The sequence below is a fragment of the Ceratotherium simum genome, chromosome 2 (genome assembly GCF_057802395.1).
Source record: "Ceratotherium simum simum isolate JZ-2026a chromosome 2, ASM5780239v1, whole genome shotgun sequence".
Taxonomy (NCBI): domain Eukaryota; kingdom Metazoa; phylum Chordata; class Mammalia; order Perissodactyla; family Rhinocerotidae; genus Ceratotherium; species Ceratotherium simum.
Genome location: NC_141901.1, coordinates 50,086,811 through 50,107,177, shown reverse-complemented (window position 1 = coordinate 50,107,177; position 20,367 = coordinate 50,086,811). Strand labels below are relative to the sequence as shown.

General features: G+C 38.5%; 1 protein-coding gene across 1 annotated transcript in view; it reads right to left on the bottom strand.

The window, feature by feature from the left end:
* SPAG17 (sperm associated antigen 17) overlaps nucleotides 1–20,367 on the bottom strand; it is a 193,891-nt gene that overhangs the window by 99,905 nt on the left and 73,619 nt on the right. The window contains exons 5-15 of the mRNA XM_004420602.3: nucleotides 19,815–20,001; nucleotides 18,265–18,459; nucleotides 16,345–16,526; nucleotides 11,862–12,023; nucleotides 10,622–10,694; nucleotides 10,319–10,431; nucleotides 5,958–6,095; nucleotides 5,755–5,868; nucleotides 5,011–5,161; nucleotides 1,952–2,185; nucleotides 1,638–1,856 (exon numbers count right to left, since the gene is read on the bottom strand). Of these exons, the coding sequence (XP_004420659.2) occupies nucleotides 1,638–1,856; nucleotides 1,952–2,185; nucleotides 5,011–5,161; nucleotides 5,755–5,868; nucleotides 5,958–6,095; nucleotides 10,319–10,431; nucleotides 10,622–10,694; nucleotides 11,862–12,023; nucleotides 16,345–16,526; nucleotides 18,265–18,459; nucleotides 19,815–20,001 (1,768 nt within the window). The remainder of the gene's footprint in view (nucleotides 1–1,637; nucleotides 1,857–1,951; nucleotides 2,186–5,010; nucleotides 5,162–5,754; nucleotides 5,869–5,957; nucleotides 6,096–10,318; nucleotides 10,432–10,621; nucleotides 10,695–11,861; nucleotides 12,024–16,344; nucleotides 16,527–18,264; nucleotides 18,460–19,814; nucleotides 20,002–20,367) is intronic.

The following is a 20,367-nucleotide window of genomic DNA, read 5'->3' as shown; positions in this document are numbered from 1 at the left end:
TGATGATTTTTATTCCTGATATGGTTTTATTCCTAATACAGTTATTCATGCTTCTCTTTTCTGTGATCAGCCTTTTATAAAATATTTATCAATTTTAAAAGTCTTTTCAAAGAACCAAACTTTTGTATTATTTGTTCTGCCTTATTGCAGCTATATTTTCTATGTTGTTGATTTACTCTTATTTTTATTTTCTTCCTCTTAATTTATTTGGATTTATTCATTCATCTTTATCTAACTACTTGAGGTTGATGTTTAGCTAATTAATTTTTAGTTTTCTTTTAAAAAATGTATTCATTTAAAGCTGTAAACTTCTGAATATCTCTTGCTTTAAATACAAATTTTGATATTTTGTATTTTCATTTATATTCAGTCTGAAATATTTTCTAATTTCTATTGTGCCTCTTCTTTGACCTAGCTGTTATATAGAAGTGTATTTCTTAGTTTTGAAAATTTGGGGTTTTCTCATTATCTTTTTGTAATTGATATCTACCGTAATTTCACTGTGGTATGAGAACATACTCTGTAGTTTTGGTCCTGTGAAAATTTGTTGAGACTTGTTTTATGGTCCAGTATATGGTTAATATTTTTAAAATAAACATACTTATGACGTCTAAGAAGCTATAGTATTACGGAAGCTTTAAAACAGGCATAGAAATAATTGTAATAAGTAGTAGGAAATGATAACTAATGCCATAAAAGAAGTGTAGGTTAATTATCACCATGGGAACACTAAGGGAGGCATTTTCAGATGGCGATATCTAACAAAGCTCATGGAGGTGCCACTGAAACCTAATCATAATCAAAAAGAGATCTCCAGGTGGAGGGTATTGTGGAGGAAAGGCACAGAGATTGAAAAGAGCAGGCTGTGTAGAGGAAATAGGGCCTAATTCTGTTTGGCTAGAGCATGGGATGAGTAGACAAAAGGGAAAAGTGGAAAGGGTTTTGGAAAAGTAATTTGGTACCACTGGAGAAGCATGTAAAGTAGGCCAAGGAGTCAGGTTTGATTTTGCAGGTGGTAGGGAGCCATTGAAGGGGATAAGCAGGGAAATAACAGAGTTGTATTTTAAGTAATTAATCTGACAGCTGTGTGTAGGATAGTGCCATAAAAATTTAGCCTAATATTCTTCTATGCTTCTATACCTCCTAATATAACAATATTTATGATGCTGTATTCTAGAATGAGAGTAATTATCTGTGCTACAAGGAGGAGAGGAAGGGAATTGATGTTCATTTAGCATTGATTTTGTACTAAAGCTCTGTATGGGAAGCTCATTATGTTATTGCAGGTCATTTTTCATAACTTTTGCATTAATCACAATAACTTTGTGAAATACTAATGATGCAAGTTTTAATTACATTCACTGTACTACATTTACTAGGGTAAGAATGGACTAAGAGGCCTTAGGATAACAAGGGTTGAAATAAGCAGAACTTACTGAATACCAAAATTCAGTAACAAAGTTTAATTAACCAAATAATTTAGATATGAGACAATTTTTCCATCGAAATAGTGAGGCATTTAAATTTAAATAATGCCTTATTTAAATTTGAATTTGGCAAATTCTTGAATCATTTTTTTGTTTTATACATCCTATAATAGCGTCTATACACACACACGCACACACACATTTTCTTACCCAAAGGCTCAGATTCGAACAGAGTCTTCAAGCTGGTCTCCTGCTCTGACAACTTGCTATCATCAGGGTTTAGGAGTTTTTTATTATTCGAGTCAGAATTCCTCATATTGTTAGCATCAGCCTGACTTGGATCTGAAGGTTCTTTATTGCTCTCATCATCTTGCACAGACAGTGGCAAATTCTGATCCACAAATAAAATTCTGTCTTTGGTTTCAATATCTAGTCAGTGTAAAGAGGATCCATGAGATACAATACTAGAAAAATAAAGAATCAGAAGATGCAAGAACGCCTTTTGCTCCCTCCATGCGGTGTACCTGTTTCTTGTTTGACCTCTTGGGTATTCATATTCATTTTCGTGATGTGTTGTTGCCTTATCTGTTTAGCAAATCTGGCAGGGTTGTCCCACGGTATGTTGAACATCTCAGAATCTGTCCCGTACATCATCCTAGAAGGCTTTAGTTTCCCTTGTTCATCAACCTCAGAGAGTTTCAGGCTCTCAAACGTAAACACTTTGAAGGCTCGTTCTACTTCATTCCAGCTCAAGACTTCTGTAAGAAAGCAGGACCAGTGCTGATAGGAATGGTCTTACTACCACATTATAGGTCAGACAGTGGGGAACCAGGGGTCTGTCCAGCGGAATGACAAGGGAGTCATGCCACGATGGGTGTTCACCTGACTTTAACATGCACTCCACAATTCTGCAACAAGTATCAAAGGTACCTAATAATAAGAAACCTGAACAATCAAGATATAATTTATCAAGATAACGCTCTCAAACTGCTTCATAGCTTAATCAATATTAGGCGTCCAAATTAATTCACATGGACTTTCCAGGGTATCATATTGGTTGAGTATGTTTAGAACTTATTATTAAGCAAAAGCACCTTTTGCTGCTATTGTAATTTAAAACAGAAAAATTATTCAGTTGTGTCTAACATAGGCTGTTATATTCAGTAAGCTTTCCTATTCATTCAGGCTCAGAAAAGGCCTCTTTCTACCAATGAACTGCTGCTGTACTTTCCATAATTTCACTTCAAAGGTTATCAGCCTTCAATGGACTCTATTCATTTGTATATTTATTCTTTTATAGCATTTATTCATCTGTTCACTGACTCACTCACTCGCTCACTCACTCGTTTTTGTTTTCCATATATTAGGCCTTATAATAGGTGCCTGAAATTCAAAGAAAAGATTTGGTACTTGCACTTTAGAAGTTCAAGGTAGAGGAGTGGGCGGTAGGCGTTAACAAATAATCATGGAATTCAATGAGGAAAAATGAAATGATTGTGGTAGATCAATGATTCAGAGGTCATCTCTACTTTCTCTCCACCAGAGATGAGGGCAGCAGGAGGGTTTGATTTGGAAAAAACATAGGGAAATTCAGAAGAGAGAGAGCGAAGAGGTAAAAATTACAGAATTAAGGAAAGTTTGCTCATTCATTTATTTCACAAATATTTTTTGAGCACCTACTAGTTGTTGGTGACTATAATAAAAGCTGGGACCACACCAGTGAACAATGCAGTGAACTCTTGATCTTATGGAGTATCCACTCTATTGATTGGAAACAGAGAGTAAACAGATAAGTGTACACTATATCAGAGATGATAAGAAGAATAAAGCTAGGAGAGGGGATAAAAAGTAATAATGGTTGAGGAGGGGCTTCTATTTTATATAAGGTAGCCAGAGAAAAACCCTCTGAACAATTAAGCAAAAACGTGAAAGAACTGGGAGAGCAAGCCATATGGAGATCTGGGAGAAAAGTGATCAAGGCAGGGGAAATAGCAAGCGCAAAGATCCTGAGGCAGGGGTATGATTGACACGTTTAAGGAATCACAGTGAGGTCAATGAAGATAGAATGGACTGAAACAATGAAAGCTTGATAGGTGATGAGCTCAAAAAGTGGGTGGAAGAACAGTTTAGATTTTACTCTGAGTGAAATGGGTGACTACTAGAGGATTTTGAACTGAGAAGGCACGTGATTTGACTAATATTCTAGAAGGGCCATTCCAATTATTGTGCAATGAAAAGTCTATAGGTGAAAAGGTGAGAGCCTGTAGACCAATTGAAAGCTACTGAAATAGGCCGAGTGAGAAGTGATGGTGGACTGGGCTGGGATGGTAGTGAGGGATGTGGTGGGATTGGTCGTGGTGCAGTAAGAAAAAGAATAGGAATCAGCAATGACTCCAAGGTTTTGGTAGAAAATAGTTGCCATTTACTGAAATAAGGAGGATGGTGAATGGACAAATTTCGGGAAAATCAAGAGTCTGGTTTTGGACCTGTTAAGTATGAGGTACCGAGGGAGAAAAGAGGAAGGAGAGCTAGGGGGAGCAAGGATTTGGGAGGGCCACGTAAGAGGAATATGTGGGAAGCTTCAGTGGTGGCAACAGAAACAAGAATCCTGTGCTGTATATCGAACTGAGGTGGAGAGAGAATGGAACCACATCAGAAGGCAGAAGGAGAAGTCAAGAGTGGCAGGATATAGGCAAAGGACAGATGTTCTCAGGAACATCGGGAGGAGGGTAGTTATGTAAACAACAGATGTGACATACCCAGGCCCAGTAGGCTGTACCCTGCATTTCCACGTGGTGATGGCATGACAGTATTAAAATTTTGGCTTTTTCTAATACTAAGCCTACTTAAAATGAAAAAAAAAATCAAGATAAAAATATTTCCTAATTTGCTTAGAGTTAGCAATGAAATGAGAAGGAACAATCTGCACCTGTTTTTCTCTTTTCTAGGTCAAATGCTTTCTTGTCAAATAAAGTTGTCTGTGTAATTTCATATTCCTTCTTATAAGTAGGAAGGTATGTGTGTATTGTCCGAAGTGGACATAGGATTTGTTTTAGGAAATTATTGTCTATATCATACCATCCCAGTGAACTCTGCAATGAGAAGCTGATTTTAGATACTCTTAATGACCCCTCTTCCCACTGTCTTCAGCGAACATAAAATGGCCATTGTTATGAGAGGAAGTTAACTTGAATCAACACACTCTCAGCACAACACTGACAGGGGGCGCTCTAATCTATCCTCTTAACTAGGATAGGGATTACCACATCATCTCCAATGATGTCAATGAGGGAAGGTTGAGTGAGGAGAAGGAGGGAAGAAAGGGATTATTCTTGTTGTGGAAACACAGTGGAAAGAAAACCCAGGGCATCAATTGAAGAAGGTTATGCATCATAGCTATCACACTATTGCTGATGACATTATTTTTCAAGATAAGAAAATAGTAGGCAATCAAAATACCCACTTCACCCTCTGAAAGGTCTTTCAATAACCAAAATACTTTTTGCAAATAGGGGTGTGATCTTAAGAGGCACATGTGACCATAAATGAATGAGTTTAAGCTAAGACAAAGCAATGTACTCACCATTTGTACAAAAGTGCATGAGCTCATGAATTGTAGCTAGACGTTTAGTGCTGTTCCATGGTGGGGGCAGAGGGAATTCAAGGAATTCCCACAGTGGCAACTTGGACTGCATCTCCTGCTCAATTTGAACTGGGTCAAAATTCTTTTGGTCCTGATGAAAAAGAGCAACATGACAGAAGACATTAAAGTAAGCTGTCAAGGGCCTTATGCATATGGAGAAGGCAAAACATGATACCTTTGCTTTCATTATTTGGGAACAGGGGAAATCAAAGGTAATTGGGGAAGACAAACTGTTGGTATTTTGCTGAAGGTCAAAAAAAGCTAGTTCTCACTATGCCAGAGGTCCTGGTGCACAGAAATGACAAATTCTTCATTCACGGTGACAAACTGCCAAAGTCTCATATATATTCATCTCTCTCTTCTGAGATTCTTTTCTGGCCTCCACTAGTTTTTAATATTAGCAGATATTTAAAGCAAATAACTATAAGGTTTTAATGTAAATTTGGTGTAGTCACAATCACTTTGTTAACTGGACCTCATAATTAGGCAAGTGTTCTTTGCTGACGTAATTTCTCTCTTATCCATCTCCATTTTCTGAGATCTCACTTTGCAAGCAGGTATCCATTTTGTACATTACTTTGCATTAGCATTGGTAAAGCTATCTAATTAAGATTTCTTCAACTGAATAATTACAAATGGGCTTTCTTGCATCAGTTATACTCTGAGTAACCCAGTTACTATTACCTTTAGTGCATACTTCTTGTGGGCATGTGCATCATGATAGTTCAGTAGGAGAGGGCCTTTGGGCACTGCTTTGTTTTTGTTTTCTTCTTCAGATAAAAATATTTCATGGAGATTCTATTTAAATTGAAATAATATTGATTTAAAGAGAGAACTCATACTTTTTCCAAGCATGCATACTCTTTGGATATCTCATGCCATCTGACCTTTTTCTCCTTCTCCGTGAGGCAGAGAGAGGGCAGGATGGACACAAGGTGAGCTGCGATTCTGTGGTCCAATCCATCTGCTCTGGGAGGTGGCTCCACCAGACTGGGTGGGACAAGGTCTTCTTCAGTTGCCACAACCTGTTGACACAAAGAGTTGGGAGGGTCGGTTTAATGGTCAGCTTTTTACTGATATTCACATATTTCCACTGCTTTTAGTGAAAACAAGGCAGTTTCCACCAATACAGTATAGTGATGGCACAAAGTGGCAGTGTGATTACCAGTGATTACCAAAATAAAAGGAAAATGTTTGCAATCCATGCATTAAAGTAGATATAATTTTGATACATGTATTAGAATAGATAACACAAAATACAGATAGTAAATAAGAAAATTTACTATGGTAGAAATAAAAATAACAGTACAATATAACTTTTTCTTAATGATTTACTCTTTCTCTTTTATAAGTGCTTTTTTTTTTAAAAATTTTTTTCCCCCAAAGCCCCAGTAGATAGTTGTATGTATGCACAACAACTGTATGCACAATGTGCATACAAGGATGTATGCACATCCTTCTAGCTGCTGTACATGGGACTCGACCTCAGCATGGCTGGAGAAGCGATACGTTGGTGCGCGCCCGGAATCCGAACCTGGGCTGCCAGCAGCGGAGCACACGCACTCAACCACCAAGCCACGGGGCCAGCCCTACTCTTTCTCTTAAAGCACTCGAAACTGTGCTCACCTTGGATATAATAAATATGTATTGAGTGCCTACCACATGCCATGCACTGTGTATGGGCATCTTCATGGATATTATCTCATTTAAGCCTCACAGCAATATTGTGGAGTAGGTACTATTTTCTATTTTACAGAGGAAGAAACTAGGGTGAATGAAGTTAGGTGACTGGCTCAAGCTGTAGGCTACTGACTGGGAAGAACAGGGGTTCAGGTCAAGTCCTCATTCTTTCTTTGAGATAGAACAGCTATAGATGGTGAGATCAGTAAAAGGTAATAGTCTCTTTCTATGGGGAAAATGAGGTCTATAAAGATTAAATGCCTTGCTCAATTTTACATGGTAAACAAAAGAAGTTGAAATATAATCAAGACAGCACCTAATTTACAGTTTTTCTCTTCACCTTAAATCTCATAATCATCCTCTGTTATTTCACATCCCTCTACAGGGTTTCTCAAAATCTGCCTCATCTCTGAAATGTTAAACTCTAACATCCCACCCTGTAAAGTCCCATCCTATTCCTCTTATATTTCAATTTTTTAATCCCCTTATTATTAAGCATTCATTCAACCAACATGTATCTATTATTGGGTGCTCTATATGTCAGGCACTGAGCTCATCAACTGTCCCCTTTGGTGTCTGGACTATAGTAGATGGTTAATAAATGTTTGTTGCTTCAAGTTGAGTTGAATAAAATAAGAAAGACTAAGATAAATAAAATGATGATACTGCAAGCTCTATAGAGCTGTTAAGCTTTTACAAATTTATCAACATAATGAAACTATTGGTCTTCCAAAACGCTTATGGGGTAATTAAAGGCAAATATAAGCATGCTTACCTAATTGGGTAGAAAACATAAAAATGTATACTGGAGGTAACAGAGATGATAGAGTCTGAAAAGGACTTTAAAGTAAAAAACTTAATATTCTGAAAGAAAAAGTAATGTGTTACATAGAGGAGATAAGAACCATAATAGTTATAAAAACAAATTAGAGAATTTATAAATTAAAAACGTTATTGTTGAAACAAAACTTCAGCAGCAGACTGGACTCCACCGCAGAATGAATTAGTTGGAAGTGAAGCTGGAATTCTCAAATGCATAAAATGGAAAGAAAATTTAAAAGACAAGGAGGAAAATCAGAAATTCCAACATCCATCTAATGAAAATTAGGGTAAATCCATAGAAGAAATAATATCTGAAGACATACTTTAACTCAACAAATGCATATTGAGTGTCTACTGCGGGTTAGGTGTGGTTATTGTGTGCTGACCACACAGCAATGAACCTGACTAGATTAAGTCCCTGCTTGCCCGAGGCTTACATTCTGGGGAAAGAAGGAAGGTGAGACACAAACTAAATAAATATATTTTAAAAATACCAGTTGTTGTTAAGAAAATAAAACAAGGTGATGCAGTAGAGAGCACTCTGTTGTTATGTGCCTTCTTTAGATCAGGTGGTCAGAGAAAGCCTATCAAAGGAATGCCACTTCCACTGGGGACTGGATGACAAGGAGTATCCACCAGGCAGACATGTGAGAGCAAAACTTTCTAGAAAGAGAAGTTGTAGTTAAAAGCTAAGGTAGTGGGGCAGGCCCAGTGGCACAGCAGTTGAGTTCATGTGCTCCATTTCAGCAGCTCGGGGTTCACAGGTTCGGATCCCAGGCACGGACTTATGCACTGCTTGTCAAGCCTTGCTGTGGCAGTGTCCCATATAAAGTAGAGGAAGATGGGCACAGATGTTAGCACAGGGACAATCTTCCTCAGCAAAAAAGAGGAGGATTGGCAACAGATGCTAGTTCAGGGCTAGTCTTCCTAAAAAAAAGAAAAAAAAAAAAAAGCTAAGGTAGAATTAAGTAGTGTATTTGAGGAAAAACCAGACGGCCTATGTAGATGATGACTAATAAGCATGCGTGTGTGTGTTTGGTGTGTGTCAGGTGGGGGGCAGGAGATGAGATGACAGATACAGCCCAGAACCGTATTTTTAGGGTCTTTATGGACCAGTATAAGGAATTTTGGGTTTACTCAGAATATGATCAGAAACCAGATGATAATCATGAGACCATTAATGACAATGATAAAACAAATAAAGCCATACCTAGACATAGCATTGTGTTACCAATTATAAAGAGAAAACTCTAATAGCTGCCAGAAAGGAAAAACAGATTACCTACAAAGAAAAAAGTATCAGATTGACATCAGACTTTTCATTAGCAACATTAGAAAGAAGACGACAATGGAACAAAGCCATCAAAATACTTTTCCACTCAGATCGACTAGGTTCAAAAGTGTTTTCTGCCACTTACTACTTGGACAAGTTACTTAACATTTTTATGTTTCAGTTTTCTTATCTATAAAATGGGGAATAAAAATAATTCCTGCTGGGGCCGGCCCTGTGGCTTAGCAGTTGAGTGCACGTGCTCCGCTGCTGGTGGCCCGGGTTCGGGGCCCAGGTTCGGATCCCGGGTGCGCACCGATGCACCGCTTCTCCGGTCATGCTGAGGCCACGTCCCACATACAGCAACTAGAAGGATGTGCAGCTATGACATACAACTATCTGCTGGGGCTTTGGGGGAAAAAAAGAATCCTGCTTCATAGGGTTGTTCTAAGGATTAAATGAGTTAATTAATAACAAACTCTTTTCAAATACATACAAAACACTCACAAGAATTGACCATATACACCAGGTCACACAGGAAGCCTAGGAAATTGAAAAACATTTTTGAAATGCAGACCATGTTTACTGACCATAATGCAATAAAATTAGAAATTGACAATAAAGAGTGGAAATTAAAATAAAAGATTTAGAACTGAATACATTGAAAGCATCAGGACGCAGCCAAAGAAATACTCAAAAGGAAATTTATAGCCTTAAGTAAAGCAAAAAAGACTGAAAATAAATTAAGTAAGCTTTCAATTAAAATGAAATACAAAATAAATCCAAAGAAAGTAGAAAGAAGGAAATAATAAAGATAAATGAAGAAATTAATAAAACAAAAAGTAAAAAGGAATTATCAATGAAACGAAATGCTGGTTCTTTGAAAAGACCAATACAATAGATATACCATTAACACCCATGATCAAGAAAAGAGACGGCACAAATAAATAACGTCAGTCATAGAAAAAGGAACATAGATACAGAAGTAATTTTAAACATACATATAAATGAATAAAGAACTTTATATGATATTGAAAATGCAAAGAAAGTGGACATATTTATAAAAAAACTAATGACTAAAATTGGCCTCAGAAATAGAAAAATCTGATTAAATCCACTGGTACAAAAGAAATTTTAAAGTTAGTTAAAGACCATTAACCACCCCACCCTCCTGTCCCACTCCTCTTTGTCTTCAAGTAAAACAACATAAGACACAGAAAGTTTTAAGGACGTCTACCACAACTTCAGGTAATGTTATATAAACTGTTCTAGAACATAGCAAAGAAAGGGGATTGAAGCTGATGATCAAAGCAAACTTTAGTTTCATCTAAAATGTTCTAAACTTTGTAAAGGAGAATGCATTCAGGTATGATGTGTCTAATTTTAAAATAGTCTAAAAAAATGGAAGCAGAGAGACGAAGTGACTGACTCAAGGTTACCTGTCTGGGAAAAATGACTCAGAGTATATCCACCTACCTGTTCCAGCATACAATGCAGTATCAGGGGCACAGAAATGAATTCTTCTGGAATCGGATTCAGCAAATCATTGTAGTATCTCATGTCTACCTCAGTTGTGATGACGCAAGTCACTGTAAAATATACAAGATATCATTGCTCAGTTAAGATGTGTTCTCCATTTCTTCCATCAAAATTTCATCCATAAATTCAAACTATGACCGTGCACTAATAAACGTAGGATCTGTAGGTGGAGGGATATCTGAAAGCATTATCGAAGACAGCTCCTGGTGTTGATCCTGCAGAGACACATTTCATACATGCCTGATGGTGGGGCTTGCGGTTCTTCATTATGTGCTTTCTTCTTTCCAGAGGTTGGAGCAACAGCTTGTGGAGCCTAAAAGAAGAATAATTAAAAAGGAACAACTGAGATATTCAGCAGAGAGATGCTTTCATCAAATGTTGGTATGAAGGGATCTGACGAGATTCTGAGATTGTATGATTATGTTCACATCACAGAACGATTTGCTAAAATTAGGATCAAATAAAACGGTTTGTCTAAGGAAGGAAAGAAGTTAATGGGTACGGACACTTTTTAGTTTTTCCTAACAGAGCCCACTGAGCAATTGCCAGGAAAGGGATGGGGAGATGAGCTGCTGAGAGTCAAAAAGTTTTTCTTCCCTGAGTGAGTCAGAACCATGCCATTGTCCCTCTTAGAATTCTTCAATGGTTCCACATCGCCTTCCAGACAAAAGCCAAACTCTTTAACTCAGCACCAAAAGACATTCTGGCTCCCGCCTCTCCAGCTCTAGTTCATGTTGCTGTTCTCCACTTTGCATGCACCGCTTGGGAGCACGGACCTACCCCGTGGGTCCTGGCTTGTGCTGTAATAATCCTTTTCTTTGACCTTGTATCTTTGTACGTCTTTGCCCCTTTCTTGAGAACACCCTTGTGTCCCTTTCCCCCACCAGGCTTTCCTCTAGGCAATTCACACTTAGCTTTCCCCACACCACTTACCCGCCTGATCCTCTCCAGATCAGGTTAGGCGCCATGTTTTACTGCCTCTGCTGCAGTCTGAGCTGACTGTTCTCCCAGCACTCACCATGCTATGTTGAAACTGCTGTTGACTTGACTGCTGTTCCCTTTAAAAGTTCATTTCAATGAGGAGGACAGGGGATGAGCCTTGTTCATTACTGTATTGCCAGCACCTTGCACAGTGCCGGCACATGGTAGATGCTAAATAAACATGGTGATTAATTTATCAATATCCTTCCTTGTTCCAGATGTTATTTATTGGAACATGGGCTGAAAAGTGGGTTCTGTTTTCATCTCTGCACGTGGCAGGTGGTTGGGGAGCTTCATAAAGCCTCCACCACATAGGTGCCCTTTAATGCTGTGCCTGGGGGCCTTTCCTTGTTCCTACCCTCACCTATTAAGTCCCAGCAGGAAGCATTAGCTTGCTACAAGAAGTTATGTCATTTTTTCTTCATATGTTTTATAAATGGGAAAATTAAGTTGTTCAGTTAATCATTCAGCCCATTAAATACATTCAGCATGTGCCTACCTCAGCAATGGCTACAGCTTCTAAGACAGGTTTCTCATTAACCACTTGTGGGACATTAATGAGCTGCATATTTTCCAAATAGTGTTGGTGCTGCCTTTTCCAGTCCAGGCTGTCGTACATCAAACAGGCAATATTTTCAAAAATATCAGTGCCCAATACCAGCTACAGGTGAGAGAATTAATGACAATTAATTATTAGTTTCATATTGTTCGAATCGGATATATGGTTGTATCTCTCTTAACAGCTAAACCTTTCACTTTTTACAAGGAAGCATTTCTCCCAGCCACTGAATCCCAGCCATGGTGACCGAACACTTCTTGCCTTTCTTATTCACCACAATGCAGACTGTTCCCTTGGAGGAGCCCAATATTATAAGAGTCTAAAAATACTTCAAGTAAGTGAAAAACACTCTATTCATTAGTTTTAGCAGTATGGTCTATATTCTGATGTCCTGATTTCTAAACAACACACATCAGGTAGGTAATTTCGATGTCTTCAGCCCAAGGCAAGCCATGGATATTTCTTACTTGGCTGTGCAAGAAGCACGATGGAAATCACCTGCTCAGTTTTGTTCCTCATCCACCCAAGTATGCTGCAGTACATGTGCAATCACATTTCCTCCTTTCCTCCTTGTCTCTCTTCTCTCCTTTCACCTGCGCTACCTTTAGGGAAAAAACCCTAAGAAATCCTGATAGACTACTGCTTCTGTAACACCCACAAGTTTTATGAGCTGGCAAGCAAGGTACAGATCAGATGCCTCTATGACCTGGGCTTTCACTTCCAGAAGTGGAAAAGCACTGTTATCGCTGGGTCTGTCTGCTTGCAAGGAAAGAAAGATTAAATAGGCTCAGCGTATGTATGAGTTGAAGAGATAAGGTAGAGCGAGACAGCTTCTTGGGTGGGCCAGTGAATCACAGCCTGGCAGGAGTTCAGGGAAGTGCCTAGCTCTGCCCATCTTCACAGCATGGCTGTCAGTCTGGGCTTCATGTGCCCACTCAAAGGCTGAACATCCTTCGGTTAAGCTTCAACCTGGTGTTCTTTGCCCAAATTCTGGCATAGAAACATGTTTTTATTTTTTTTGTTTGTATTTATAAGAAATACAGTAAAACTTCTGCCCAGTGATCCCTTAGCTTAACTAGCTAATTTGTTTTTAAATCAAACAGCAAATCACATGCTAAAAGCCAGAAAATTTTTTCAGCAGCCAAGGTCTTAACTTGAGATGTTGCAGATGTCTTACATGAGCAGTTAGCACTTCTTGATGGGCATTTATTTGATGTAAAGCTTTCGTTACCTTGGTGCAGCAGAAATACAGTCTGCTTGTTTGCAGCCAAAGGTACTAACGCTTTCCTTCTTCCAGAGAAGAAGACTCCCTGGCTGGCTCCTGCCTTGAATCATATGCATAGGCCATTATCAACTTACAGATAGAGCTGAGAGTGTGACATCATGTATCTGAACCATGTATTTGGTCTACTTCTACTAGAAGTAGATGTATTACCTCTATGTTTATAAAGTGATCCTAAGTTTAAAATGGACCCTGATCTTCAATATTAAATCCAATGGCCTTTTCTTCTGGAACCCAGCTCTATTACTGAACTGTTTTTAAGGCTCTCTTTTCTCATCATCTTCCTTGCTGGGTCATTCACTCACAAACCATATCTTATAGAGGCGTGCTTGGACTCTAAAACACTATTTCAGTTGGACCCAGACCACAGCCCTGGCATGAAGATGTTCAATAAATACTTGCAAATTGATTGATAGGTGATCAGTGTGTCCAGCTGGGCAGCACAGCCCTAAATGGCTCTGTAGACAGCTGAATGTTTTCATTCCTGACAGTTACCTTCATGGCCCAACTAGACACCCTAGACATTAATTTTCTAGTTCTGAAGTCAAGAATATTCTACCATAATTAGCATTTCAACCAAGCTGATAATATTTTTCAATATAAAATAAATTTTCTGACCTGTAATTGCCATTTAAATTCTTCCACTGTATGTTTTTCAAAAGTAAAATATAGCCACATTCACTTGCTTTAAAAATGGAGTGATTAAAATCTTCTAATGAACAGAAAATCGTGGACACTAGAGTAGGAAACAGGATGCTGGGAATGGTGTTGGGTTATGTGAAGCTCTGATTGTGTGCCTTGCTGTACACATCTGTGTACTGATGATGCAGTGGAATGTACTCTACCTTGGGCTTAATACATTTCAGTTCTTCTCAGCCTATGCCTGGGGAGTAAGTAAGACACACAGAGCAGAAGAAAAAGGTACTTGGTTTGAATCTGCCTTAGAAAACTCTTTTATTGCCTCCTCTGAGTTATCGTTCAGGAATTATATGGCTGGAATCTCCTGTGCCCTATTGAACCAAAAATGTATACAAGTTCTTGACAGGGTGTGCAGCCAGAACTTGGCCCAAATGAGAGGAGGACTGTTTCTCCAAAAAATATATTTGTGGATGTGGCATAGATTTTATGTTCTTGGGGAAAGAGCTCATCTCTTGGAGAGAAAGAGTAGAAAGCTGGCTTTGAGGTGGGATTTCAGGATCCCAGGGAAATAGCCTCTTCCCAATACATATCTCGTATTTTTTGAGTATAATCTAGAATTCCAATAAAACAATATAAAATATTCATAGTACAGTTACGTGCTGCACAACTATGTTTTGGTCAGTGATGGGTCACATGTACAACAGTGGTCCCATAAGATTAGTACCATATAGCCTAGGTGTGTAGTAGGCTATACCATCTAGGTTTGTGTAAGTACGCTCTATGACGTTCACACAATGATGAAATCTCCTAAGGACGCATTTCTCAGAAACTATCCCTGTCGTTAAGCAACACATGACTGTACTATATTACTTGGAATGCCAATATCTCTGGGATAGGGAAACACATTGACCCAATCTAACATGAAGCAGTAAAGGACAGAGGGCAGTGGATTCTTTTCTGAGCTCAGGTTTAGGATGCAGGAGAGTGAAAGACTAAGCAGGCAAGATAAAGCTATCTGGACAAAGTGGCGGGAAGAGGCAAAGCAAAAGGAGTCTGGAGTAGCCAGTTTTGCCTAGAACAAGCTCTGCATTCAGCTACAGCTTTTCTGTGTTCAGCTTTGTTTTCCATTTATAGGACAAGACTGATATTTATTCTTACCATTGGCAAAGTATCAGACTTAACTTTCTGTTTCTACATAGTGACATCTAATGCCTTATGTTTATAGTCTTTATAACTCAGACTGATCTATCCATTGTTACTTATTCAAATCGTGCCCATCCTTCAAGGTTCAAATCTGGGCCTCCCTTTTCAGTTTACTTCACGAAGTGCACATCCATCTCAAAGTAATAGAATCAGGGACTCGCATAGTGAGAAATGTCCATGCTCCATCCCACGGCCATGGGCAGCCTGCATTTTGGCTCAGAAAGCCTGTTCCAGGCTTTGATCTTACTCTCCTCTTAGACAGTCAGCTTATTTTGGGGGCAGCTACCCGTAGTCACTATCCACAGACACCTATCCTCTTCCTCCACCCTGCTTTGCCAGGCTTCCTTCAGAGCACTCACTTTAAGCGGTCCCTCCCCAGTACTCTACTTTCAGTTCAGCTCCCTTGATGCGGAAATACGTGGCCTTGTGGGGATCAACACTCCGGAGGCCCTGTTTCTTGGGACAGGGGTCAACCAGAAAGAGACCTGAGAGATTTTTTGTAACAGGGACGCCTGGATATCTTCCCTAACACATAGGGTGGTAAGTAGTCACTCAACCTCTTTTTTAATACATCCTTGTGTATTTAGCATTTGATACTTTTCAAAGCACCCCATTTCTTCTTTTTCTGAATTAATAGGAGACTTAGACTGTGTTTCACACAACTGAGCACCTAGATGTATGGCCCCTTGGACACTGCTTCTCTGTTTCAAGGCTTTGCTCTTTTGCTCTTGCCTCTCTGCAAGCTCCAATAAATGCTCTCAGGAATGTCTGCCAATTGTGGGGCTGAGGTCTAGTCAACCTGTTAGCATAGACCTTGTTGGCCAAATATATTAAAAATATGATTTGGGCAATAAAAGTACGGGCCTGGAAAAATAATGTTTTTAACTGATATATATATTTAAAAAAGACAACATAATTCAATAAACTATAAAATTTACTATTTCCACAATTAATATATTATATCTTAAGACTCTACTGCCTAGAACATTACTGAGGTATGAAACAAAGCCATATGTCACCGAATAAAAGAATTATCATTGTTTATCTTTATCTACATCTTATTCTTTGTCATTAATTCACACACTAAAAGCTAAAGAATTAGGTTATAACCATCATTGGGCATTCAATGTTATTATTGTCTTGAAGATAAAGAGCTTGGCACAATGCCTTGTCTATAGTCCATGATCAATAAATATCTGTGGAATGAATGAATGGGGTAAATGGAACCACAGTGTCACGTGTTCAAACCACTCGCTCTCACTAATACTTATACTAATTCTCACTAATGCATATACTAACCATCATCTCATTGTCTGACCAGTCGGACGGAAAGTCATCTGCCTTGACCATGTATTCAAGTCGAGCAACATCAAAGAGATTTGTTTCAGGTTTCTCATTATTCAGGATTGGTTCCAAGTACTTCCAGAAAATTTCAAGTTCTTTTATGGCATTCTCTTGCTTCAATTTTTCAGCTTCTATATCTAATAACAGCAATATGTTTATACTACAAAATGAGAGTGTTGAATTTCTTTCTACTTTAAGTATACGTGGTGAGACATATGCATTGCAAGATGTCTGTGCAGTACCAGAAAATGCAAATAAAGAAACACAATTTTGAGAAGTTTTAGGACCTAGACTATACAATTATGAAATCAGAGGATTTTACTTCTGAAATTGATATTAAATACGAGCTTATCCTACTCTTTCATTTTATAGTTGAGGACCAGAAAGATTATGATAAGGTCACACATTTGTATATATATTCAATATTTCCATCACTCAGATTGCATTTGGAGCAATTTGTCTGCCAAATCACTTTTTGACCATCTTAGTGTCTGTTTGCTTCATGACTGGTTAGAAATGCAGTTGATCCAGGTCTCCTTCCCACACGGCTAAAAACAGATGGGATCAACGATTTATGCTTCAGTTAACTTTTGGTCACATGAAAACAGCCACAGGCTTCTCTGGGCATTGTGCTCTAACTTCCATCAAGTTACACTTGAATATTTGCCTGAAATATTTATATTCATTACATCTATAATTACATAGGTTCTACTACTAAGATCTCATTATTCTATTATAAAGTGTATTTTTCTATGCTTTTATTTTTATATATTAAATGTTTTTTTTTATAGAGAGGCTATGCTGTTTGAGCTTATGCAGCATTTTCTCACTGACTTGATAATAAATTATTAAATGTTATAACTATCCTTTAAGATAGTCAGGAGTAGCTGGGTTTGAATCTCAACTCTTTTACTTAATAGCTGCCTTGAGGATGAGAGTCCTTTTTGGTAAAACGGAGATAACAAAACATACTTCCAATGGTTGTGGAAACTATGTGACTCAATGCATTTAAGGCCTTCAGCATTGAGCCTAGTTCCAAGGCATGTGCCCAATAAATGGTAGCTATTTTTATTATCAGTGGTAGCGATTTCTAACTTGTAACAGCAATTTTAAAAATGTAGTGTTAGGGAAATTGGGATGTGGTTGTGTAGATTACAAAACACTGTGAAAATGATATTATTAATAAATAACAATAAAAGCAACAGCACATGGCAGAAAGAGATCCTAGGTCACACAGGCTTAGACCAAATCCCAGTTCTACTTCCTAAAGAATACAGTGGTATACTGCATATTTTATACTTTATACTGTATGCTTTTTGTCCCCTTCCCACAGAGGTAGTCTAGCACAATTCCCTTCGATGAAGACCTCGAGGTTCCAAATGGCTTAATGGTAGTGTGGTTGGGACTTCATCCCACCACTTCCTAGCCTAAGGCTTGGAAGATAAGATGCCCTTTCTGATTTATCACAATAAGCCAGTAGCAAAGCAGAACAAGAACCCAAGGCTATGACCTTCCTTGGGCCATTTGGTGACTATAGCTTCTGGAACAACAGATTATCTGTTGATCTATCCAGCCCATGCTTTAGGTAAAAGCTATAGATCAAATGTTCCTGAGAAATGTAGTTGGATAACCAAGCCTTCTGACCCACAGTCTATCTTCTCTGTGGCCACACAGGGATATAAACAGAGAGTATTATTTTAATTTGCAAAATTTAGAACACCTGGCCAGTGCAAGCAGACTAGCAAATCAAAGTCTTGAAAGGATTTAGTAATGTATGCATTGTAGGACTATGTTTTGGACGGAAAATTGTATTTGCACTTTAAGGACAGTGGGTGATATTGAAGGATTCAGTAAGTTGTGTAGCAGACTGCATACCTTCTGGCTGAAGAAAAACTTCCTGCTGCTGGCTAACTGCTGCCAGGTGTGTCTGCAGAGGTTCATAATTCTCTGAAGATATTTTAATCACGCTGCTTATGGGAATGCCAAGCTCAGTCATAATCGCTAATAGCTGAGGATCGTTGAAGCCCACAACTATAATGTAATGCTGGACACCATCATCTGGCTCATCGTCTGTTCAAAATACCATAAAGAAGAGCAGCCGTCATTTTTAAAGAGAACAGGTTGCACACAGCCAGTTCAATGGCTATATACATTATGCGTGCCTTTATAATCCCTCCAGCTTGCCAAAAACAGTCCAGTTGGCTGGAATGCAGTCAGTTGACTGGTTTTCATTATTGCTCTTCCAGTAAGAAGGCTGTGGCCCTTTTACAAAATATTAAATCACTTTTGCAAATGAGACATAGGCGTAATAGGAGGACAAACATACACGGGGCCTGTGGTCATGGAAAATGTGTGCTAGGGCTTTTGTTAAAAAAAAGTTTAGGCTGTAATTTTTTTTGGTTCTAATCTGTTTTGAGCAACATCTGGCTTTACTCCTGAATTACGAGTAGCTGCAGCTTTGTGGTATTTTATAAGTAGAGGTGTTTACAGGAGAGGGAAATATTGAATATGGACATGCGCCCTACCAAACTATTCTGTGCCTGTATGTCAACAGTTGTGAAGGCTGTGTATGGTTTATGTAGCAACTATTGAGAGTAGATGGTACATGAAAACTTACATCCCGTAATAGTCCATTAAGATCAATTTAAAAATAATGCAACAGATGCACAAACTTTTAATTTCCAAGTAATGATTTTTCTTCTATCACTAAGCAAATCAATATTGATTTTTCCATGGAATCTGTAATATCATTTCTCCTAAGTCTAGTGCATACAGCAGAGATATATTAGGGGAATCAAACTAGTAAAGGAAGTGAAGGCCTGCCATCTCATTTAAATATGATGCAAACAATAGCAGGTAGCTCTGTTTGGGTTCATGGGAAGGCAATGAATTACTCATAGCTGCCTAAATTGAATCATTTTTGTATCAATAATCTAAAATGAAAGAAAATTCTAGTTGATCTATCTAAGACAAACTGGTAGTGGGAGAAGTTGAGGTCTGGAAGCTATGTGCTCTGCATGAGTCCCAAATTAGTGGTCTGATTTTATTACCACTGTATTTCACTCATGACAATAATGACTTTTTACTTTGCCTTATAATTACGTCTGCCTTTTAAAAATGTTCCCACCAAGATAGTAAGCTCCTTGGTGGCACAATCAGCTCATAATTTCATCCCTCATTTGCTCTACGTAAATGTGCTTATAGCAAGACACATGCTAACTAAATATTTGTTGAAAACATAAATGAATTACAAATAGAAATGTTTTTCTATTGAGGTGTCATGGGTATTATGTGATTTATAGTTTTATAAAGACTGAAAAGGCTGGGGAAGATTAAGCATAGTTATTGGAATGATTTCTCAAGTTATTTCGTAGGTCATAAGACAAGAAGTGAAAGGTAACCAACACGAGGAGCATCTTACTGACCAATGTAACGTTTGGTGTCATCTTCCTCTCCCCTCTGTTGTAACTGGGTGGTCTTTTTCACTGTTGTGTTTGACTCAGGCTGATCCTTTCCCTTTCCTTTGGCAACCTTGGCACTTGGGGCCTTCTTCTCCTTGGGAGATTTCACTTTCCCTTTATCCTTTTCTGTCTTAAGTCTGTCTTCTATCACCTGGAAAGAGAGAATATTTTTTCTCCAAATCATAGAGTGAGCAAGCAATGGCCTTTCTACTGTCAGGTGAATTAATTCTTTATTTCATTCAATCACCTCTGTACTCATTTATTCATTCTTCAGGCCAAGATACTAGAGATCCCACGTTGAGCCTAAGTTGTGATAAGGCACATTATGCACGAGGACTGGAGGGGTGGATGCTAGGAGACTGACTGTTCACACAAACAGCCTTCTGGAAGGGAATTCATCCTGAAGAAGAGTTGTGTGGCCTAATAAACTACCTCAGTTGTCGGGGGGCAGGGCAAGTGGAGGATTCTGAGTACATTGTGATGGCAGGAACTTAGGTTTATTGAGTAGCCTAACCCT